Below are 25,739 nucleotides of genomic sequence, written 5' to 3' on the forward strand. Positions count from 1 at the left end.
AATTTTAACAAATTATATCTTTTTTATTTATTAAGAGGCTCAACAAGTTGAAACAACATTTCGGGCTATATAATAAAAGTAATTTTGCTCACTAAAATTATGAAACTCTTGTGGTCGAGAGGATTTGAACCTCAAACCTCTCATTCTCTACTTTTGATATAAGTGAAAAGACGAAACAAACCAGACATTATTACTAATAATAAATTATATTTTTTAATATAGTATAACTTACTTTTTTTTTTTAATTCTAGTATTTCATGTTTCGTGTCTGTATTATATTAGATCCTACGTTCTATATTTATATCTATGCAATATAAGAGAGGACTTTATTTAAATACCACCTACGATTTAATAATAAAAAAAGTGTAAATAAAAAATAATAAAATAATAAATGGTCAGCTATTAATAAATGGGAGGGCAAAGTAAATTTTTGATTTAAATTGTGTATGGTATAGTAACATTAAAATTGCTTTTCTTTATTGTTAAACTTATCCACAAAAACTTACCATAATCAAGGAAGATCGTACAACGTTATTCTCGTGTCGAATAACACTTGTTAGATTTACTTAATGGGCCCCAGATATGCGTGTTAGCTTTTAGTATGATCATTTTACATTATAAAATAAATTATTTACACTAATACCTTCATCAAATCAAGATGTAACTCACTAATAATAAACCCCTATAAATACCCATCGAAAGCTACGTGCATGTTATCCAGCAAAAGCAAGTCTCTTCGCTTTCCTCTTTCCCACGCTCATTCGCCGTAGCTCTGAACTTGAAATCCTTTAGGGAAAAACCAATATGGCCATGAACGTCTCCTCCACAGATTTCCTTACCCCAGCCGCCGCAGCCACCTCAACCTCCAGTACCAACACCATCAAAGCTCTACTCGTCACCCTATTTATCTCCATTGTTAGTACAGTTATAAAACTTCAAAGAAGAGCTGCTCTCAAAAAAACCACCAAAATTCTCCCACTACCTCCCGGCCCAAAACCCTGGCCATTCGTCGGAAACATACCGGAAATGATCCGGTATAGACCGACTTTCCGGTGGGTTGATCAACTCATGAAAGAAATGAATACCGATATTTGTCTTATTCGTTTCGGGAGAACTAATGTTATTCCTGTCAATTGTCCGATTATTGCACGTGAACTGCTCAAGAAAAACGACGCCATTTTCTCTAACAGGCCAATGATTCTTTCTGCTAAAGAAATGAGTGGTGGTTATCAAACTGCCATTGTCGTCCCTAACAATGATCAGTGGAAGAAAATGAGAAAAATATTAACTTCAGAAATTGTTTCACCTGCTAAACATAAGTGGCTGCACGACAAAAGAGCAGAAGAAGCTGATAATCTTGTATTTTATATCCATAACCAGTACAAGGCCAACAATAATGTCAATCTGCGACTTGTTGCAAGGCATTATTGCGGAAATGTGATAAGAAAAATGATGTTCAGTAAAAGATACTTTGGTGAAGCAACGCCAGATGGCGCACCGGGACGCATGGAGATAGAACATGTGGACTCAGTTTTTGCTGTTTTGAAATACTTATACGCATTTTGTATTTCTGATTTCATGCCTTTCTTGCTAGGGCTTGATCTTGATGGACAGGAAAAATTTGTTCTTGAAGCTAATAAGACTTTAAGGGCTTTTCATAATCCTCTTATAGATGAAAGGATTGAACTGTGGAGGAGTGGTCAAAGGAAGGAAATGAAAGATTTGCTTGATGTTTTTATTACTCTTCAGGATTCTGATGGAAAGCCATTGCTGACACCTGACGAGATCAAGAGTCAAGTCGCTGTAAGACCTTAAAACCTATATATTTACAAGCTTAAATATTTTCCTGATTCATGATATTTTGATTTTTCCATTTGTTGCTTTTTCCTCATTCAAGAATTTCAATATAAAATAAGATGAAATGAAAAGACCCTCGATAGAACATAAATCTTACAAATTCAAGAAATAATAAATATGATATTTTTGTTTGAAAAAAAAAATACATGTGCAGATCCTTACAAAATCCTGTATTACAAAAACTTTGCAGGAAGTTATGATAGCGACAATAGATAACCCTTCAAACGCAGTGGAATGGGCCATAGGAGAATTGCTAAACCAACCAGAAATTCTTAAGAAAGCAACAGAAGAAATAGACAGGGTGGTCGGAAAAGACAGACTTGTCCAAGAATCAGACATCCCTGATCTTAACTATGTCAAGGCATGTGCAAGAGAAGCTTTTAGGCTCCATCCTGTAGCCTACTTCAACCCACCTCACGTTGCTGCGCAAGACGCTGAAATTTGCGGTTATTTGATCCCTGAAGGTAGTTGGGTCATGCTCAGCCGATATGGTCTGGGCCGAAACCCAAAGACCTGGCCTAACCCGCTCAAGTACGACCCTGAACGCCATTTGAATGAAGGAGAAGTGGTTTTGACCGAACATGGCTTGAGATTCATATCATTTAGCACGGGAAGGCGCGGTTGCATCGCGGCTTTACTCGGAACTTGCATGACTACTATGTTATTGGCAAGAATGCTTCAATGCTTTACCTGGAATCTGCCGGATAATGTCGAAAAGATTGATCTTTCCGAAGGGGTCGACGAGCTTTTTCCGGCCAATCCCGTGGTGGCTTTTCCAAAGCCACGTTTGGCTCCTCATCTTTATCCTACTTCGCCATGAATGAATGAATGGAAGGATTTTAAGATATGTAATTAATTCAGAATACTTTGAAATCTGAAATAAATAAATAATATCTGACTTGCATGGTTATTATGTTAGGAGGTGAAATTTATGAGTAGAAGTTGCATGTGGTGGTAGCTTTATTGAAAGTATCTTTACAACGTTTTTGTATTTCATCAATGGTTGCAACTGTTTCATTAAGTAAATTTGCTATTAATTAAAAAAAAAGTCTTTCTTTCATTTCTTTTAATTAATTTAGGCTTGCAACTTTATAATCTTGAACCAGTATTAGCATTGATGGAAATGGACTCATAAACAATCCGTCAGAATCCCAATAAATGTAAATAGATCCAAAAGATTTGAAAATCAATTGTAAAAAGAAAAAGGGAGATAGAAGAAGACCCATGCAAGCTCATAGTTGTAAGGTTTTGATAGTTGAATGTGAAAGAATTTGTATTGTATTGTTGTATGATTTACATTATACGACACCCTTAGATACATTAAGATACACTCAAATTCATAATAGGATACACTCAAATCATAATAGGATACACTCAAATCAAAATTAGATACATTAAGATCAAATTCATATAAACTTGGATCACTTAGATTTTATTCTGATATTGATATGAAAAATATCAATGGAGTAGATGAGTAGTACATATATAGAAGAGAGAAAAGAGGAGTGCGAGAGAGTTTAGAGTTGCGATGCTGATTAGCATAACCTTGTTTGTCTTCGTTGACATAGATAATGCTTCTTTCTCTTTTCACATCCTTTTCACCATAGAAATTACTTGTATACTTTCAGTGTGGACCAATATCGTAAAGTTAAAGTAATAAAGTTTAAGAGAAAATTATATATTCAGTCGTTTTTAAGTTTATATTTATGTGTTATTATGAATAATTAATTATTTATTCGAATTTTTAAATAAATTTTAATATATTGTGGCATATTTTTTAAAAAATTGTCATGTCCATTACGTGTCATATTATGTCTCATTTCCCATGTCTATATCTATGCAATATATATAAGAGAAGGCTTTACATTGCATATAGATTAGCTCTTTTTTGAATTTTGTTATAAATATCTAATATAAGTCGTGAGCTATTATAAAAATGGGAAGGGAAAGTAAATTTTGATTTCAATTGTGGTATGGTACAATAAAAGTATTTGCTTTCTTTATTGGAATTCATTCATAAAAACTTGATTTTATGTGTCAAAATACGTCCAACTGTGCAAGTTTTATAATTTGACTTTATTTTGATATTATTTTTATCAATTTTTCCTTAATATCTATCTTTATAACAATTACATCCTCAAATATAGATAATATGAAAATAAGGTTCGTATTTATATTTCTTTAGATTTATTTTTATGTCATGTTTCAGGATTTTTTGTTCGGTAATATAAATTTCTATTATTAAATTATTAGATAACCCATTTATTTTAAAATTAAAATTTAATTTATGTAAGATTAATTGGATAGAGTAATGGAATTTTTTTATATTTATATTTTTAAAAATTTTCAAAGTGTAACATGATGATTTAGAAATGTTGGAAATACTTTTTTTATATTTGTAATTCTAGCATTAATTGCCGTGGAGTAAAATTGAAGTAAATGGTTCAAATTGAAGTAAAATTAATAAAAAAAACATTAAAATATAGGAAAATTGTTACTTTTTATACATCAAGTCAATCTATTTAAATTATTACTTTTTTTATCCTTTTTATATAAGTAAATGATAACTCAGAGAAATACTCTCGTTTGAATTAAAAAGTTATTTTCTGATTGGTTTAGCCCATCATATACGAGGAGTAGATAAGTTATTTCCATTGAGTAAAGTCCTTCAAATAGCAAGCACACCAATTTTGAATCCTTTACACCAGTAAGTAAAATTAGGGGATCCAATGGATTGGACATCTCTTTAATTGACTCGTCAAATTAGTGAACATCTCTCACTTTTTATACTAATGAAAAGACTAATCAAACTAGACCAAGTTGGTAAATGGAGTGAACTTCAACCCAACTGCATATTGATTATACACTATATCTTTTTCAGATGTACATGATTTACAAATGAAGATAAAAAATAAAAAACTTTCTTTAAATATTTAATGCTTCAGTTGTCTCTGTTATTGTAAGCTCATCTCTTCATTTTTCTTTTGTATCCTCATTGGAAGCCATACAAAGTTAATACAAAACCAATAGGCTAACCCAGCTACATACACTGCTCAACCATTTGTCGTATATTGTTGATTCTCGAAATACATATATAACAGCAAAATTCCATTAAACCCACAATGTTACTCACGTCACCACCCCAATGTTATTCCTGTGTTGGTTTGTCTCTAACTTTATATCGGTTTGTATTTCTTCTGTTATACTGGTTACACAATTAGGAAAATTAGTCATACTTCTTAAATTAGTAATATGCAGACATTGTTCGGCAAAATTAATTATTTTAGTATGTTTATTTTATAATAGTAAAAAAAAACTAAATCCCACTTGAAAAACTTTTACCAAAAAAGACCTTTAAGTATTTATATTAACTAGCAAGTCAAGAATTTGAATGCTACTGTTTCTGTCCTTTTTCAAATATCTTACTGGGCAAAGTTTTCATATAAATTGGTAAACAACCGCTTGTTAGCGTATAAAGAGAGATCAATCCCTAATTACCAATCCTTCTTCTTATATGATTTTCATGGCTAGCAATAGAATCTCCTATGCCTTAGAATTACTTTGCATAGATCCTTTACCATTCAAAGTATTTCTAATTCTTTTAGCCATTTTAATCTTCCTTCTCATGTCAAGACCCCAATGTTATTCCTGTGTTGGTTTGTCAAGGGTTAAACCCACAAAACGTGGCATTATTAGTAAATGGATGCTTCCTGTCACGCCAATTACGTTGGTGTTGATCGTGCAATGCTTATCTTCTTCCAATGGTACTTTCTTTGCCACTTTATCGCCATTGTTCTTGTTTTCTATCAGGAATTCGCATTGGTTTGTCTCTGCTTTGATTTGGCAGTTACTTGTTATGGCATATTTCCAATTAACCATACGTCAGAAATTGTATTCTTCCTTTTAGGAAAATTTAATTCACTGTTGCAGTTGTTTTTTGAGGGAGAACTAATTGGGTATTAACAGAAACAAAAAGTTTCTTTTTTTATGAAATTTTATTTGAAATTTCATATTCTTATGTTTGGTAAAATGAAAATTTACTCATTTTAATTTTCATAGATTCCATTAGTGATTGAGATTTTAGTGTACTTCCTTGGAGCATAATTCTTATTATTAAGTTAAAAAAACAAGTTTGTGTTAATTAATTAATATCTATTTAAATTGATTGATTCAAGATAGTTATTTTTATTTAATTATTCTCTATTCAAAAGCTATGAAATTGCAGTGATATAAGGCTGCCTTACCAGATTTTAGCATTGTTGAGGACAAATTAGAATCGTTCTTTCTACTTCTTTTTTTATGTAAAGAAGAGAAATATACAAAACACCAAGAAATGGTTTCATTATACAAACTGTAACTACACAAATTTAACATGAAAAAGAAAAAACAATGGAGAAAATCTCACTTGAGCAGTCAAACTTGTATGAGATCATAGAGCATTTTCTTTTTTTTCTGTTTTTAAATACATGATCGCTACATAAAAAGGAAAGGAAATATCAAAGCTGACCCAAAAAAAGGTACTACGTGCTTCAACAAATGCTGTAGATAATTCTGCAACATCATCTTCCGCCAGATAGCTCGATAGCGTCCTGGTTATATAATGAATCTTCTCCCCAGTCAAATCTTCTTTGCAGCCTTTCATATTCTTGCCTGCGCGTAACCTCAATATGCTGCCACTCTTCCCATCTCTCAGCCAGACCCTCTCCTTCTAACATCCGTACCACCTCTGACATTGCTGGACGATCCTCCGGCGATGCTTGGGTACAGAATAATGCAACCTGGATCATCATCTCCAGGTTAAGATTTTTTTAAGATTTTTTTTTTTAAAGATTTTTTCTAAGGAATTGTCAATTTTCATTTATCTCAAGTGTTGTTTATGATTTTTTTTTTTTTTTTTTTTTAAATATCCCGCTTCATTTGTCAATTTAGAAAATCAAGAAAACATTAATTACTTGTTTCAACCTTTACCCTTGATGTTTGGTATTTCCCCTAAATAAGCATTAATTATTTATAGAGTTGATACGAGAGTATGTATTCAATTACAACTATTTTTCGCTGAAACTAAGGTTATTTAATGATTTTCTGAATCCTTGTGCAATTATCTCAAACAACACTTGGAACGGAGGTATATATATATATATATATATTATTGAATTCAATGTCCTATTTTAAATTACATGTGAAAGAGGTGCACAAGGTTCATAGGAATCATATTCCTTAAGAATTCGATAATACTATGTATACTGGGGTTTCCTAATCCTTGCCAATATAGATCAGTGCTGTAACTATTTTCATGATTGGAACATAGTTTATAATTCCTATTCAAATACAAAATTCTTAGTAAACATAGTGTACCATGTCAATTGCAGACAAAGCCTTTCCAAATGACACAGTGTTGTTAAATGATAATTAAAAATCAAATATTAACATTCAGCTGAATGGTAAATTCACAAGTTCAGCATCGATGAGTGTTTAAAATTGACCATCTTTCAATAACTATCTAATTTATTAGGTTTAGCATACAACTTCCATTGTTGACGGTCTAAATAAAATTTTCTCATTCAAACATCCAACTTCCTCTTGTTCTCCACCATGTCCCTAATAATATGGATTTATCCTTGCCTAATCTCTGTTGTAACAGAAATCTAGAACGACATACTAAGTTGATAGGGAATATATGGCCTACTCCAAAATTATCTATTGAGCAGCCAGACACTCTTTGAAGTTATGGAGTGTAGTACAAAGCATAGTGATGGCAGACGACTTTCTAATGCCAATTTAGTAAAGCTTCTCCTGTGCACCTTTGATAAGTATTTTATCAAATTTGAATCATTCTGAATTTTAATAACAGCAATCTAACTGAAGTATTCTTTTATCCACTCTGGAATAGACCTAAACAGGCATGTCAAATGGTATGCAATCAGTTGTTCTTAGTTTGCTCGAGACAGAAAATCTACCTACCCCTCTAAGCATATATAACCTTAGGTATGCATTACATCTCGAACTAAAAAAAATAATCTTTCTAGATAATCAGTTGATTAGGATTGAACAGATTTAAGCAAGCTTGAGAGAACAATGAACAAATCAATGAATAATAGAAAGAATGAATGGAAGTTGCAGAGAGATCAATCATTCTCTACTGCATCTCTAAACCGTAATACTCTGTTCTACCAAATATCTGCTGTACAAGAGAGTATTTAAGATCTATTGGACAAATAACTAACTATGAGTTTTGCTAAGAATACTGAGCTGTGATGATTATTGGGCAATGGTGCTGTGATATTTAATATGGACAGACTGTGACTGAAGTATCTCCTATACCCCCTCCTCAAGCTGGTGTTGGGGAGAAGTCAACCAACCCAAGCTTGGAAGAAAAGGACTGAAACATGGTTGTGGATAGGGGCTTAGTGAACACATCTGCAAGTTGCAATGTTGAAGGCAGGTAAGGTGTGCTAATGAAGCCTAAGAGAAGCTGGGATCTGACAACATGACAATCAATGTCGATGTGTTTGGTCCTTTCATGAAAAACGGGGTTGGCAGTGATGTGAATTGCTGCTTTGTTGTCACAATGAAGTGGTATTGGTGTTGGGATTGTAATGTGGAAATCAGAAAGAAGGGAATGCAGCCATTTTATTTCACAAACTGTTGTAGCCATGGACCTATACTCGGATTCTGCAGAGGACCTGCTTACAGTGCTCTGTTTCTTTGATTTCCATGAGACCAAAGCAGTGCCTAGGAAAATACAGTATCCTGTAGTAGACTTTCTAGTATCAGCACATGATGCCCAGTCTGCATCAGAAAAAGCTCTGAGCTTCATGTCATTCTGTGAAGGGAGGAATAGGCCTCTATAACTGGTTCCCTTCAAATACTTGACCACTGTCAATGCAGCCTTAAGGTGTTGTTGATCAGGTGATTGCATGAACTGACTTAGCTGCTGGACAGCAAAGCTAATGTCAGGTCTTGTTAGTGACAAATACAGAAGTCTGCCAACAAGTCTCCTGAAAACATCTGGATTTTGGAGAGGAGAGCCCATGTCTGAACTGAGCTTCAGTCCCTGAATAAAAGGGCTAGAGCTTGGTTTTGCATTCTGCAATCCAGAATCTTTGATGATATCTATGATGAACTTGTGTTGAGTGAGAAGAATTCCTTCAGTTGATCTAGCAATTTCAATGCCAAGAAAATATTTTGCATATCCCAGGTCCTTTATAGTAAATTGGTGATGCAGATAGTCTTTGAGGTCTTGAATGAGCTCCTCGGATGGTCCTGTTATAATGCAATCATCAACATAAACCAGAATAGCAAGAAAGGAATCGCCTTTGCCTTTTGTGAACAGGCAGTTGTCAAACATGGACTGTTGAAACCCTTTAGAAATTAAACTTGCAGAAAGTTCCTTGTTCCATTGTCTCCCTGCTTGCTTTAATCCATAGAGAGATCGCTGCAATTTACATACTTGGCCTTTGTGAGCTTTGTCATAACCTGGTGGTACTTGCATGTATATAGTTTCATCAATGGATCCATGCAAGTAGGCATTGTTGATGTCTAGTTGATGAACAGACCAAGCTTTAGCTGCTGCCACAGTTAAGAACACTCTTACAGTTACTAACTTTGCCACAGGAGAAAAGGTCTGGTTGTAATCTAAACCCAGCAACTGACTGTAACCCTTTGCCACAAGTCTGGCCTTGTATCTGTCAATGCTTCCATCTGGTTTATACTTGATCCTGTATATCCACTTACATCCCACAGGTTTGACATTAGGAGGTAAATCAGTTAGTGTCCATGTATTGTTATTTTCAAGAGCAGTTAATTCTTCATGCATGGCAGCTACCCAATTTTTATCATTTTTAGCTTGATTATAATTGCTAGGTTCCTTGACTTTAGACACATGTGCAACAAAGGTTTGGTGTGAGGGTGTGAAATGAATAGAAGCTGGTGTTTGAGTGGATGAGATGTGAGAAACCACAAAATCGTGTAACCAGGTTGGTGTATGTTTGGTTCTTATGCTTCTTCTTAAAGCAGGAGCCTGTACTGAATCTGCTGATAAAGATTCAGGAATAGGTGGTTGGGTAATAGCTGGTGCAGTAGTACTGGGCTGTGATGTGCTGTGTGGAGACAAATTTGATGTTCTATTATCTGAAGATGAGGGAGTTGTATTATTTTCGGTGAATGGAGGGGAGGGTGGTATTGGTGAAGTATTTCTGGATGGATTTTGCTAAAAAACATCAAATGTGGTTACGGGAAATGAAATTGGGGATAGATGTGTATCAGAAATGCAAGTTGGTAGTGTAAAGTTTGTTATGGTTTCAGGTGTTTTGTGGTGAAAAGGGAAAATGGTTTCAATAAAGATTACATCTCTTGAATGGAATACAGTTTTGGTACTGAGATTGTACAACTTATACCCTTTATGCTGTTGAGAATAACCAAGGAACACGCAAGGATGGGCTCGGGGCTCAAACTTCAGTTTGTGTGGCAGTATATTAGTTGAGTAACATAAACATCCAATGACTCTGAAGTGGGCATATTCTGGAGGTTTATTATATAATCTTTCATAGGGTGTTTGCCATTTGAGATTTTCAGAAGGAATTCTATTTGATATGTAGGTTGCCGATAACAAGGTTTCAGACCAGAATTGAGTTGGGAATTTGGCTTGGTGGAATATAGCTCTAGCAATATTTATTAAGGTTCTATGTTTCCTTTCCACTACTCCATTCTGTTGAGGAGTATGTACACAAGTTCTTTGATGAATAATGCCTTTTTCAAAAAAAAATTTCTGACATTCAGAATTTATGAATTCTGAGCCATTATCAGATCTGAAGATCTTGATATTTTGTTAGAATTGTGTAAGAATTAACTGGTAAAAAGATTTCAAGGCAGATGGCACTTGAATCTTGGTTGTTAACATGTAAGTCTAGCAGTATCTACTGTAATCATCCACTAAAGTCAACATATACACTGCATTTGTAAGAGATTTAACACTGTATGGTCCCCATAAATCCATATGTACAATCTCAAAAGGTTTTAAAGTAGAAATTTGACTAGTGAAAAAAGGTAATCTGGTTTGTTTAGCAAGAGGACAAACAGGACATGCCATATCCACAAAATCACAGTCATGTACATCATTTACATGTTTCAATCTCTTATTAGAGATATGACCTAATCTAGCATGCCACAACATTGCCAGATGTTTATTATGACTATTACATTGAGCTAACACATTGTTTCCCTTATTTTGAATGAAAGATTCTTTTGTCATGTAGTATAGATCTTCATAAACTTTTCCCACTGCCAGTAATTCCTCAGTCTATAAATCCTGGAGTAAGCAGTATTCAGGAAATGAGTGCACAGACAAATGACATGTTTTGGTGAGTAAGTTGACTGAAATAAGGTTGCAGCTAAAGGAAGGGACATACAACACATTGTATAGAGTAATTCTATTATTCAGTTTAATATTTCCAATGTGAGTAACCTGTCTAGTGGAATTGTCAGGTAATCTAATGGTTTTGGGAGGGTTCAATTTTTGTACAAGGTCAAAGAATGATAGATTGGCAGTGATATGGTCTGTTGCACCTGAGTCTATTATCCAGTTACTTTTGCAATTAAAATCAATGCTATAAATGACAGAATTGAGTAAGGTACCTGCAAAGTGAACACTCCTGATGTCGGCATCAACTTGCTCCGTCTGATAATCCATTTGCTGCTGCAGTGGTGTATCATTCATCTGAACTGCATTCACCGTGTTTGTTCCAGTCATGTTGATTCCTTTCTTCTTTTGTAATTCAATGAACCAGTCTGGATATCCATGAATTTTGAAGCAGTTATCTATGGTATGACCATTCATTTTGCATTTGGAGCAATATTTGTCTTTCTTGTCTTCCTTTCTGTTGTAGTATGGTTTCCTATTACCAGTTGCAGCTGAATTGTTGTAATTGCTGTTGTAGTTCCTTCTAGCTAACAATACTGTTGACGTTTCACTAGATTCCACATTCAATGTATTTACCTCTCTTTGCTTCTCAACACTTAAAATCATGGAATAAGCTTTGTTGATTGAAGGAAATGTATCCATTAAAAGGATATGATTCTTTACATTGTCATATTCATCACCTAGTCCCATTAGAAACTGCATTAGCCTTCTACTGTTGTCATATTCTGTGATTGCGTTTGTTTGGCAGCAACATGTAGGTAAAGGTGCCAAACACAGTAATTCATCCCATTTTCTTTTGAGATTTGTATAAAAACTTGTGACAGATTCGTTTCCTTGCTTGTAACTTGCAATTTCTCTCTCAATCTTGTATATCATTGGGCCATTACACTCTCCATATCTCTGTTTTAGCTCATCCCAAAGTACTTTTGCAGTTTTGCAAAATACAAAAGCATCTGATATCTCCTTAGACACAGCATTAATGATCCACGAAGCTACCATGCTATCTGCTTGTAACCACCTCTCATATTCTTCTGACTGTGATTCAGGTTGAGCTATGGTTCCATTGATAAACCCTAACTTGTTCTTCGCCCTGAGAGCTACCATTACAGATCTGCTCCATGAGATATAATTCTCTGGTCCTCTTAATGAAGAATTTACCAACCGAAATCCAGGAGATTCTGAGTTATTCACATGTAAAGGATCATTATCATGATTTTTGCTAGTAACTGCGGCGATAAGTCTTGCCACATCTTCTGGAGTCATCATCTTGATGTTCAACCAGATCTAAAACAAATTTTACTATTGAATTGCAGAAATCCAAGAAACAGATCAGTTAACCTGCTCTGATACCATGAACAGATTTAAGCAAGCTTGAGAGAACAATGAACAAATCAATGAATAATAGAAAGAATGAATGGAAGTTGCAGAGAGATCAATCATTCTCTACTGCATCTCTAAACCGTAATACTCTGTTCTACCAAATATCTGCTGTACAAGAGAGTATTTAAGATCTATTGGAAAAATAACTAACTATGAGTTTTGCTAAGAATACTGAGCTGTGATGATTATTGGGCAATGGTGCTGTGATATTTAATATGGACAGACTATGACTGAAGTATCTCCTATAAGGATAAAATTCTATCCTCTAGAAACCGTACATGCGCCTTTTGATGCATACGGTTCAACACAAATTGCGAAAACAAAAAAAAGAATCAATGTGTAGATTCCAGCCCTCCTTTGACCAGCTATTACATGATCATTGAGCAATATGTTTGGCGCATGCTTTCAGGAATATATAAAATTAGCCACATCTACAATGCATAAAATGCCAATGAATGAAAAAGCAAATTGTTAGTTGCTTCCATTTAAATATAAGGCGAACAGGTAATACCTCTTAGACGATATGCCACACTTAAATTCGGCATAAATGGATAAACTAAAAGGCGTTCTGATGGTGTTGTGCAAAAACCTATCAGCCGTAGTAGATTCCTGTGAACAGCTACGCTTATCATCTCAACCTCACGTTGGAAAGCTGCATCTCCTCCTGGACTTTCAAAATCAGTTAAACGCTTAACAGCTACTTTTGTGTTATCTTGAAGCACTCCTTTATAAACTTTTCCAAAACCTCCCTGTCAAAATCTAATTCTTTAGAGATACTCAACTAACTCTCAATTGAAACATTCTATTCAGGTACACAATATCAATATATTTCATTCAATTTTAATTATTTATCATTATCTTACTGATTTAAACATCGTACCGATTCCACAAATAGCATAGAGGACGAATGACATATCTAAAGGTGTTATAAATCATCCAACCCTCAATACAATATTTTATTATCATATAGTCTCTCTTTTTTTTTTTTTTTTTTTTTTGGCTATCAGATATTTTTCAATTATATTTTTGCATTTATAAAACTAAATTTTGTTTTGTTTAGAGGAGTTTAATAACACATCTCTTCACAATATATAAAGTTAACAGTTTGATTGTTTTAGGTTTTTGGAGTTTGGATCAATATATTAACATACTCTATACTTTGTAGGTTTCTGCAATTTCTCTATATTTTGACCTTTTTATTAATTTTACTTTAATTTTGATATTGTCTAACAATAGCACCCTTAATTGCAATTAAAATAAAATAGCAATAGAAAAGTCTTTCCATCATTTTTATAAATTATAATATCATGTGGCACTTATTAAAAATTTTAAAAAATTTCATTAGTCTTATCCAATTAATGTTGTAGAATAAATTTTAATTTTTGAAATAAACGTGCTAATTAATAATTTAATAACCTAAATTTCTATTACTTAAAAAAAAACACAAAGCATATGACATAAAAATTAATTTAAATAAATATAATTTTTTTCAATTAAGTATTTTATTTTCATATTTCTATATTTTAAGGATGAAAAAAAAATCCTAATTGTTAATTCTTTTGAATTGATAATATAGTCAAATTATAATTCATTTGATATAAAATAAATAAATAACTTATTAATTATTTTAATTGCATATATTTCAAATATCATATTTCTAAATCTATAAATTATCATCAACTATATGTGAATATAATTAGATATTCAAAAGACATTTAAATTTTTATTTTTATTATTAACTTTTTAAAAATTTACTGATGAAAATGATTTTTTATTTACAATTTCATCATTAATTGTAATTGAGTGTGCTATTACTATAAAAGATTGAAATTGGAATAAAATCGACAAAAAAAAAAAAGATGAAATAATACAAATTCACAAAATTTGGGGTATTCTAATACATCATATCTTGAGTTTTGATTTACTTTTATATGAAATAAAAAAACAAAATAATTATTATATTATATGAATAGAATATTTATTATTATATAATTTGAAAATTTGTTTGAAATATTATACTAAAGTTTATATTCTCATAAAAAAAACTCGTATGGATATATATATATATATATATATATATATATATATATATATATATATATATATTAAATGAAAGTATAGTTTATCTTTCATAAAATAGTAAATAGTAAATGGATGGGAATACTATGGAGTGTATATGACAGGAAAATTTATTTACGAAATTCTGAGTGAGAAATAAATAGGAATTTAAAGCTAGCATTATTTGCAAATACTCCTTTATACAATCCATGTACTACAATCAATTATTATGTACTCCATTTTTTGTTTTTAAATAAATATTTTTGGATATTAGAAATACACACACAACTTAAACTTTTAGGTGACAACGGTTAAGAGACAATTATAACTCGTGAGTTATTTATAACACATTATTATTATAAGCTAATTAAAATTTTTGTTTACATAATTTTAAATATTTAAAATAATGTAATTCTTTAAATTGAGACAATTAGTTCTCACAAGTTTCAATCTTAGTCAAATTCCATTCAACAACATATATTACAATTTCACTGGCTTTTTATAAATTAATAATTAACTCCTCAAATTTTTAAAAAAATATGTTAAAATATTTTTTTAATGGCTGTTAGGTTCCAGATGACAGTATTTTTCCCAAGTGTACGAAATCGCTACAAGTAATATATGATGATTAGAATATCGTTTCCATGAGGATTGTATTACAAGTAATTAAAAATACTAATTAAAGTAATTAAAAATACTAAAAATTCTAATAAAAATTATATAAAAATACTATGAAAATAACATATATCACCAGACTCCAGATCCCTTCCCTCGTTTCTTTAACTTGTAATTTCTGCTCTTTAATAGGTTTATAATGTAATTCGTAATGAAGTATTTGAGAAAATTGTAATTGTGTAATAATGTATTATAGTTTAATATTATATTTCTTTGGGATTGATTTGTGTAGACTAATCTATGGATCTATTCATGAATTAAACAAATGAAAAATATTTTTTATTCCATTAATATAATTTATGGGTGAGCTTATAGATCAGATCTAAGTAAGTCACTGTGAAATATAATATTTGTATATTGCAATATCAGATCAAAAGATTTAAATAACTCGGTGAGTATTTACGATTATTTTTGTTTTGATTTACTACCAACCAGTTTCCCGCATGAGAAATATGAATTAGACGATGAATGGATTTCACGTTTCACATTTCACATATACAGACAGACATGCATGCGTGAGTGTGAAGAATGTTAGCAAATTGAAAAGATATCTATGTATCTATATAAACACACACAGAGCAGGAAATATATGCAGAGGACAGTTTCTGTTGCCGAGCCATAATTAATTATATATATCATCGATCATCATTATCATCGATCATCATTACCAGTTTCACATGTATTCTTTGCCCATTTCATGTTGGATTTTGTGGTCTTGTCTTCTCAAAGACATTCATTCCGTATTGAGGGTATGGGGTACTGTACAAATGTATATTGTCCTTTGCTTAATTAGCTGTTTGTCTTAAATTTTTTTATTCCATTTATTTATTACAGCCTGAAAAAACACTGTGAACTACATCACTGGATAGTTTTCTCTTTGCTCACCAATTGAATGAAAAAATCTTATGGTGACTGATCAATCCACCGCGTAAAGAGAGAGGTCGACCCCTCATTTTGTCTAATTTTAAATATATGTAATTGGTTTAAATTAATCCATAAAGTTCAATTTATTTGTCTTTGACCCCTCCTTTTTTAAATATTATATATTGATTCTTGACAAAAGTATTTATAGATTCACTACTGCTTATGGTTGAAAAATTTTAAATTTGAAACTTCTCACTCTCTACATATAAGTGAGAAAACTAATTAAATTAGGGACTATATTTAGTTGGGTGTTAGTCTTTAATCTTTGAAGTAAGAGATTAGTATCTTCAACTAGAATATGCAGCCAAAAAATTTTTCTAAAAATTATTCTTTTAGTTATTTTTAATTTATAATTAAACCGACTAAATATTTATTAGAAAATTAAAAATATGAAAATTATTATTTAAAAATTATATTAATCACACATTAGATTAACATTTTACATATAAAAATTAAAACAATAAAATATCTATTACTACTAGTGGTAAAATATGTAAAATATTATTAAACTTTATAATTTTGACAGCATAATAATTTTTTCGCATCGAACTTGAAAAGGCATATGCCCATGTAACAATACCTCTGAGATAGGCCCATGGATATGGAAGACATAGAACTGTAGAAGAATGACAAATTCGACCGTTGAAAGAGACAAGAAATGTAGAAATCCTGAAACCAACGTGCACTAATGCTAAAGCCGCCCATTAATCCCTGTGCTCTTTTTTCTATTAGCCCTGTCAAAGTAAGGAACCATGGCATATATGTACACGTCTCACCTTCACATTGAAAAATAAAAAAAAATTATATACTCCTTTGGTTGCATTCTCATTTTGTTTGCATTCTCGTTTTTTTGCGTGGTTTCACAGAACATATGTATTAAAAATTTAATCAATAAATATTATTTTATTATTTTTTTTACAATTAATTTATTAAAATATTAATAAAATTCTTCATTTAATGAATAATTTATAATTGTCATTTTAGGACATCTAAAAAAGAATAACAAGCAAACAAAACAGGACAAAAAAAAAAATATAACTATGAATGCACGAAGGAGCGCAGAAATTTGTTAAAAGAAAAGGGAGCCTAGAAAATGAAATGCTGCTAACACGTGTGCAACAACATCTTCAGCTTAGCTCCTTATTAGATCATTTTCAATGCAACTATGGATTTGTTGGGAAAATCGCTATTTTTCACGCCCTTCGGATCGGCTTCAAGCAGGAATAAATGAGAAAATAAAATAATAACTGAGAAATTAAAGAGAACACGATAATTTAACGCGGAAAACTCCCCAAGTGGAGAAAAACCACGACCGTTGTCAAACGACAATCAAGAAAAATATTCACTATGCGGCAAATTGTTACAACCATAATTACAAAATATTTTTCTACTTGACACCCTCAAAACACCCCAAATATTTTATACTCCAAGGGATTCCAAAAGACTCCCTAATATAAAACACGTTCAAGTGTGTTTTGGTGTGTTTAGAAACCTAAACCTTATTTCCTTTTATAGCCAATCTACTATCCTCCATAAGCTCTTCTCCCCGATGTGGGATTGAGCTAAACAAATTTTTTATATATTTTTTTTTTTTGTTTTCAACAATGGCGGCTAACAGGATTGCTTTTATTTATTTGTCACATGAAAAATTGAAAGTTAAAAACAAAAACCTTATCCAAAGCTATTGTTTGTTTAGTTTGTGAGTATGATGTGTAAAAAACAAAGAGACATTGTCCTCACGCTCTCTATTTCTAGAGGGTTTATTAGACAGCGTGACTTAGCTTTTTGTTTTTTTCCTATTTATTCATTTTTTTCTTATTTTTTCATTGTCCACTATGCCTTCACTTTTATTTGCGATTAAACTTCTTCTTGCGCTGAAACTAATTTCTTCTTCATGTATTGAGGAGCTATTTTTAAATCTAAAATCTATAAATATACATTTAGCCACATCATCATCTCCAACTTCTATTTATTAAGGCACATTAGGTACAATCCATGATTGCATTAAAGATGTTCTTACAATTATAATATACTTTCTACCTCCACAAATATAAATCATTTTAGGAGATTTTTTTTATTTGCAAATATAAGTAGTTTTGAAAATATCAAGACGAAATTAATGGTATTTTTCAAATTTACTTGTTTATATTAAATGCAATAATTATCTCTATAATTTTTTAAAGAGTAATTTGAATAAATTGATGAACATTTCTTATAATTTAAGAAAATTACTTGCTTCCTTAATCACCATGCAACAACTTTAAATGATTTACATTTATAGATAGATGAGGCATTTTTTATCTTTTAACAATCATCAAATTTAGAAATTAAACATATCTTATAGTTGAAAATCAAATTAGCTTTGTGTATTTGGTAAGTTAAGTTTGGTGTATAAATAGGATTTTTGTATTATTTGTAATCTTATCGTTTCTTCCTTCTTGTTTGACTGCTTCATTTAATTAAGAGTTATACTTAATAAGTACTTTTAATGAATTGCAATGTTTCTTTCCTGTCAATAGCACTACATGTGTTTATTCTATGCAATACAAATATCGAAGGAAATTGCTTAAATATTAATAGTTGTATATATATTTGGCAAAATTAACTGTTTTGGTAGCTATTAGCTGTTTAAGTACCGTTTAGCGTTTAGCTGTTTGAGTAATTTTTTATAAAACTATAAAAGCTAAATTTTATATGAGTTAACTTTTTATAAAACACTATATTAATATCTAAAAGTCAATTTAAACGCTATACTATCAAATACTATAAAAAATATGAAAGTTTAAAACTATTTAAAAAGCCAGCCAGTTAGAATGAGATTAGGCGTAGGATTAGAAATTGTATAATTCACTTTCTTTCTAGATCGTTCCATGCACCCCTACTACATCCACATGCAAAGGCCCTTCGAGTTGAGGGAAATATTAGGTGGCTAATGCATCCACGTGGTATAAGTAATTGGTAGGTGGGTGATGTGATAATGATATGGTTATCAGAATAAGCATTAACTAACAGAAAAATATAATTTTTCCCATCCGACTCTATCACTTCATTTATATTCTAAATAAATGAAATTAAATATTTTTATTGAAACCACTATATACATACACACGTTACATAGGCATGCAAACTGTTGGCACTGTAAAAAAAAAAAAATAAATAAATGAGGATTAAAAATTTTAGCATATCAAATATTAAAGTCTACAAATTATAGAAATGATTGTTTTACTTGAATTCTTAATTAAAGTATTGAACGGATTTGGCTCTATGAAAAAACATTTCATTGACTGTTGAGAATAAATAAACATTGCAGCAAATAAAAAATTGTAGGAAGGATATAAAAAAAAATAGAAATTGCTTGAATTGAAATTGATGTAATAAAAAGCATTACAAATATGAAAGAGAAAATGACAGTAATTGGACAAGGAAAATATAATGAACTAAAAAGAATTTGGAACCGAGTTACTTATTGTTTAGTTGAATTTGTGGTGCATTTTTTTTTTTTAATTTTGGAATAAATTCAAACACAAAATTTTGATGTAATACCTGAAAAAATAAGGAAATGATTTATCTACACTCAGTGTATAAATCTACATGTAGACCAAACTAAGTATAAACAATGTGAACTATTTTATTCAATAATTTTACTTTATTTTTTTTTTAGATTTTTAAGATTATTACCTTTCTTTTATTTCCTTCTCACTCTCTTTTTCTTATATAAGAAATTTTTAAGACTTTATTTCAGAGAGAAAAGATAAGATAATGAAAAATTAAAAAAAAAAGAAATATGAAAAAAATAAATTTTTAATTATTTTAATATTTCAGCAAAATAATTCAGTCAAATGCATTTAATTTCTATTTTTTTAATAGTTCAGAAATTCAATTATAAATTTTTTCGTCGAAACACTATAGATATAATTATTCCTATTTATACACACATACTAATTATTAAAAACCTAAAATCTGTGTTAATGAGTCTTAAAATTGAGTAGGTTATATATAAATAATGATGCCTTGGGACTCAAGTCATCATTATTTATTTAGTATTCACTGTAAATAGTAATTGATGAAAAAAAAAAAGAATTATCACTATTCTTTATTTATTTTAGAAAAACAGTCATCATTCGTCACTAGAAAAAACAAATTAAAACATTAAACTGTATGAAACTTTTTTTTATTGTATTTTTGGAGCAACATGCTGTTAGAGTCCATGTAATTATCTTATCGTATCTTGTCAATTTCACTTTTTAAGATTTTTTTTTTTTTTTTTTTTCAGAAAAGTCACATTTTAAGATCGAGAACTAAAAGCATGAAAAAATGGTGTTTCGCATTTCAAGCAAAAAGATACTATTTTCTTATGTTAACTCATAAATATATTATACATTCTTGATATTGGAACACATGCCATCGAATAGGTAATATTTTAATTAATTCCCCATTTCTTAATCACTTTCACGTACACAATAAAAAAAATATTTGATAAAAAGAAAAGTAGCATCTGCAATTAATCAATTAATATATGTATGACAATTGTGGCATGAAACGATGACAATTTGAAATTTAACTCAACTCTCGTGAAGCGTGGGTCCCATCACTTTTTATTGTTTATTCATTTTTCTATTTTAGATTTTAAGTTGGGTTACAATTATAATATAAGTTTATAGTGTTTCAGGGATTAATTTGATTTTAGGATAAAATCGTTACAACGTGTAAATAAATTTATTGATTTTAAATGAATTACTTCTACATAGTCATATATTAGTATAAATCAGGAAATTTATTTTTCAATCAAGAAATTTGACTTTTTTATAAATAAATTTAAAAATTCACAGAAATATATTGTATGTGCGTCTAATGCACATAAATTTGACTCTAAATTTTTGTCGATTATCTTTGTGGTCTCTTGAATTTTGTGACGGTCCAATTATAACCTTACACTTTCACATATAACTAATAACTATGTCTCTCATCGAAATGAAATATCTTTACTAAAATTCCATATCAATGACTCTATATTTTCACATTTCATTTTGGTCAGGAGTAAAGTTATTATTGAAACCTGCAAATGCAGGGTCATGAAAGGTTCCCTGCAAAATTCAAGAGGCCACAAAATAATCGCAGAAAATTATAAAGTCAAATTTATGCATTAGGTCATTATTTATGAGAGTTGAAACTATTAGTTTGCTAAATTTATGTAAAAAAGAAATCCATCACTTACCAATTAGAGAATTTGTCAAATAAAAGAGGAAAAAAGAAAGAAAGGTTGATGTTCAATTCATATATATATTATATCGGGATGATGTCCAGCCCTTACGTAAGTTCATTCATATTGCATATATATAATCATCACATGGATGTCATTTTAAAAATTGATTTAATCTAATCATCTAACCTATAAAAACCCTTGACTTTGAATTTTTGAATCCAAAACCTAGCTATGATTACTTGAATTAAACATGTAATACAAATTCTACTAATTTCCACCTCAAAGGTAACTCACAATTTCTTGGGAATAGAAGTTAAATTCTTTAGCTTTTATTTTTTTGTCCTTTTTATTTTTATTTTCATTACTATTTAATTACATTTTTTATTTCATATGTGTTAATTTTTGACTTCATATGTGTTATTTAATGAGCAGCGCTCTAATATCTTCTAAGAGATTTTTCCCTATCCATTGTTTGAAGATTTATAAGTGTAACTACCGTTTTCAAGTTTTGGAATGAATGAAATTGAAATAGAATTGATTTACCTCCTCAAATAATTAAAAAAGAAAATATAAGATTATTGATGTTCCGTTTATTTCCATAAAATAACTTGATGGAAAATATTTTTCTCCTTGAAAAATATTTTCCTAATGACTTATTTTCCATTGTTTGATTACAATATTGAAAATTAATTAAAAATATTAAAGTCTTTATCTCATAAGACCATAAAAAATATTAATAATAGTAGAAATTTTATAATTAAAAAATTTTATTATTAAATATGAGAAGAATGTAAAAAAAAAAAAATCAAATTATGAAAGTTGTCGATAGACAGTGGTGGTGGTAGCCGGAGGTGATAGTCAGTGGTAAAAAGTTGACCGGTGATAGTGACTACGATGATTAATAAATTAAAATTAAAATATGGATTTATAAGGTTTGTCAATATTCGAAAAATATTTTACTTTCTCGAAAATAAAAAGTTATTTTCCTTAAAAAATGACTTAATTTTCTTTTGACTAAGAAAATATTTTCCGTTGATTTATTTTTCTGAGAGCCCAAACAATAGAAAATTGTGGAAAATATTTTACTGCAAGTTATTTTATGGAAATCTGAATTAAAAACCACTTCCATACATTGGCAACATTGCCATTGTCATTGTACTGATCTTTGGTTGGCGTCATTTCTTGAGAATCATCACTACTAGGGAGATTGATGAAAAAACATATGATCTTATTCTCTGCATCTGAGACATTATCAGAAATCAAATTCTTATAAAAGGAGTCTCAAGGGGTTTCACTGTCTTCATCACGATTAAAAATGTGGACCAAAGTGATCTCTTAGTCCACTAAGCTCGCACGCCATGAATGCCTCTTCCTTGAAGCGATGGTTTCCCCGTCAGGTTTTGTGTTACAGATATATTCTCCAATTGGAGGAATTGAGGTCGTGATTTGAAAAGGACTGAGAGCATTTCAGAGTAAATTAGGGTTCTAAAGCATCTTTGCTTGTCTCGGATGAGGAAGAAAGCTAAAATGGGATCAAAGAAAAGATGATAAAAAATCATTTAGGTCATTTTATGTTAAATTGATGGCATTGTTATTAAACCCGATCCGAACATTGACCCAACAAAAAGAATCGAATGGATGAGTTATTGATTTAATCAATGAGTTAATGATTCAATTAGCAAGTCATATAAAATATTAATAATATATATTATTTCAGTAATTATAATTTAAAATAATTATAATATAATAAAATGTAACTTAAAATATCAAAAAAATTTGATTCGTGTATGTGCTGGTCAACCAGTTCAACATTGACAACCGGTTCAATCCGATTTTCTTTCCTAAATAGTTTAAAAACAAAATCGGCTTAGTTTTTAACCCGTTTCACCAGTTTTCAAGATTCACCCGTTGAGTCGAAACATGTCACTATACTTGGGGATAAAAGTATTGAAAAATAGTTGGAAGGGTGTTGGTAGATTAATAGAAGCAAAATAGAGGGAAAAATTAGTATATTTTAAAGGCTTAATGACTAAAAAAAGAATTTGAATTTTGGCATTTTAACAATTTTGGCCAATTCTTTTAATTGCTGCAATTAATACTGCGAAATAATTTTTTCTTAACAATTGTAGCCTCCGTCCATCAACCTTTACTGTTGTGCCGATGTGGCCGTTAGTGGGACCCTCGCCATGACATGTTACCTGCTGACAGTAAATTTGCAAGATATAATTATTAAAAAAATTGGCCAAAATTGTTAAAAAAACCAAAGTTCAGAGTTTTTTTAAGCCAAAGTTCATTAGTTTACCAATTTTAGCCAACATTATTACATGCACATCAAGACATAATCTAGCGGTAAGAGTATATACAACTTGGCAATAGATCCAATTTTTTTTATTAAAATCAATTTCTAATATTTATGTAATTTATTTATCAATAAATAATTTTATAACTTGTAATATTCAAATTTAATTTGATAAAGATAGTTAAATATTTTATAAATTTTGATTATAATATTTTTTATTTTAAATGATATGTTATAATAATTAATGACAAACAATTAATATTATGCTAAAAAAATTATTTCATTTTGATAAGAATTAATTGAAAATAATAATTATATGACAACAAAATAAATGAAGAAAAAAAAATTGAAAAGGAAATTATAATTTGAAAATTCGAAAGGTGCTAAAGAGGTGCTAAACTTTATAATTAAAATATAATAAATTTCAATAATGAAGATTGAAAAAATTTATATTCATGTATAAATTTCTCAAGAACGGTTAGTGTAAAAGTATTTGATGTTATCCTTCTAAAGAAAAGAACAAGTTTAAATAAGACGATAATGTTCTTGAAGAGTTCCTACGAATAATACTATCATTTTTGGAATTAAAGCAGATTTACAACATTTGGTTTTTCCTCTCTTACTATGTTGATAATTTTATTGAATCTTTAGATTTTCTTTAATATTTAATTATTATAATATGAGTGCCGACAATTTGAAATGACTAAAAACACTCTCAATTTTTTTCCTGAAATTGACCTAAAAAACTTGAATTTCAGCATTTTTAACAAATATGGCCAATTCTTTTAACTATTATACTTTGCAAATTTACAGTTAGCAAGTAATGTGTCATGGTGAGATTCCATTAACGGCTATAGTAGTATAGTAATAATAGTTAATGAATGGAGGCCACAATTGTTAAGAAAAAATTATTTCGCGGTATCAATTGTACCAATTAAAAAAATTGGCTAAAATTATTAAAAATAAAAAAGTTCAGATTTTTTTTAATCATTAGGCCTATTTTAAAAATACGAATGTATGCTTATTATTTTTAGCAAATAGCAAAATATATTAATAACATATAATCTTCCCATATAAAAATATCCATACCAAAAAGCAGAACCGTGACTAATAAATATTCTTTCCATTCCATTTTGGTAGAAATAAATGACCATTTTTACTTTGTTCTACTTTAAATATTTATTTAGGATTTTGATGGTATATTAATATTTTTTTTCAATTTTACCCATATTTATTGGGTGTATTTTATATTTTATATTTATATTTATATTTCTCGTTTTAGTCAAATTAAAATTTTTGCGACACACATAACTAAAAAGTTTTTCATTATTTTAAGGGATGAAGAAAAGGAATGGAAGTACTATAATGGTGATATTTTAATATGAAATAAAATTAGTATTCCTTTTGTAATAATGTTAAATGGAGAGTTTTTAATTTTAAGAAAAGTAATTTAGACATAATATTATGTAATTTTATAAAATCAATATATTTCAATTATTTTCTTAATTTTTATTAAAAGCTAAAATGTTACAATTAAAATAAGACGGAAAAAATATAAATTACGAAGATAATATGCTTACGTTTCATATCTTTATATGAAGCTGGAATACTAACCTTTATTTTACATCCATTTTAGTTCATTAAATGATTGTAGACGTAATTTGCAGTTCATTAAATGTCTAAATGTCTAAATCATTAAATTGAAGTAATAATTATTAGTTATAGACAAAGGATAAATATGAAAAAAATATATTTATTACTTATTGAAATTACAAATGTGACAAATATTCTGGACCGAAAGTAGTAGCTTTTAGCGTTTTGACTGATCAAAACACTAAATTTTGTGGTCTCTAATAACATAACATTTGAATTAGTTTTTGTAGATTAATATAGAATTTTATAAAAAGTTAATTCATATAACATTT

General features: G+C 29.9%; 2 protein-coding genes across 2 annotated transcripts; one reads left to right on the plus strand and one right to left on the minus strand.

Annotated features, from left to right (window-relative positions):
* The first annotated feature begins 732 nt into the window (after window positions 1-732).
* LOC105641619 (valine N-monooxygenase 1) lies at window positions 733-2,790 on the plus strand. The gene is made up of 2 exons (XM_089719507.1): window positions 733-1,803; window positions 2,048-2,790. The coding sequence occupies exons 1-2, from the start codon at window positions 805-807 to the stop codon at window positions 2,675-2,677; spliced, it is 1,629 nt and encodes a 542-aa protein (XP_089575633.1). The 5' UTR covers window positions 733-804; the 3' UTR covers window positions 2,678-2,790.
* Window positions 2,791-8,185: 5,395 nt separating this feature from the next.
* On the minus strand, window positions 8,186-22,694 carry LOC119369669 (uncharacterized). Its single transcript, XM_089719297.1, has 6 exons — window positions 22,647-22,694; window positions 13,167-13,404; window positions 12,614-12,618; window positions 11,321-12,559; window positions 10,934-11,155; window positions 8,186-10,066 (listed from the first exon to the last, which is right to left on the minus strand). The coding sequence occupies exons 1-6, from the start codon at window positions 22,692-22,694 to the stop codon at window positions 8,186-8,188; spliced, it is 3,633 nt and encodes a 1,210-aa protein (XP_089575423.1).
* Window positions 22,695-25,739: the final 3,045 nt, after the last annotated feature.

This window comes from Jatropha curcas, chromosome 3 (assembly GCF_041381405.1).
Source record: "Jatropha curcas cultivar XTBG-Jc1 chromosome 3, XTBG_Jcur_1.0, whole genome shotgun sequence".
Taxonomy (NCBI): Eukaryota; Viridiplantae; Streptophyta; class Magnoliopsida; order Malpighiales; family Euphorbiaceae; genus Jatropha; species Jatropha curcas.

Excerpts from the sequence above, each read along its gene's own strand:
- LOC105641619 (XM_089719507.1), top strand. The coding sequence starts at position 805 with ATGGCCATGAACGTCTCCTCCACAGATTTCCTTACCCCAGCCGCCGCA. Across the intron at positions 1,804-2,047 it reads AGATCAAGAGTCAAGTCGCT|GAAGTTATGATAGCGACAAT; the intron begins GTAAGACCTTAA and ends AAAACTTTGCAG.
- LOC119369669 (XM_089719297.1), bottom strand. The coding sequence starts at position 22,694 with ATGACGCCAACCAAAGATCAGTACAATGACAATGGCAATGTTGCCAAT. Across the intron at positions 13,405-22,646 it reads ACAATGGCAATGTTGCCAAT|GGAGGTTTTGGAAAAGTTTA; the intron begins GTATGGAAGTGG and ends AGATTTTGACAG. Across the intron at positions 10,067-10,933 it reads TTGTGGATATGGCATGTCCT|CAAAATCCATCCAGAAATAC; the intron begins GTTTGTCCTCTT and ends GATGTTTTTTAG.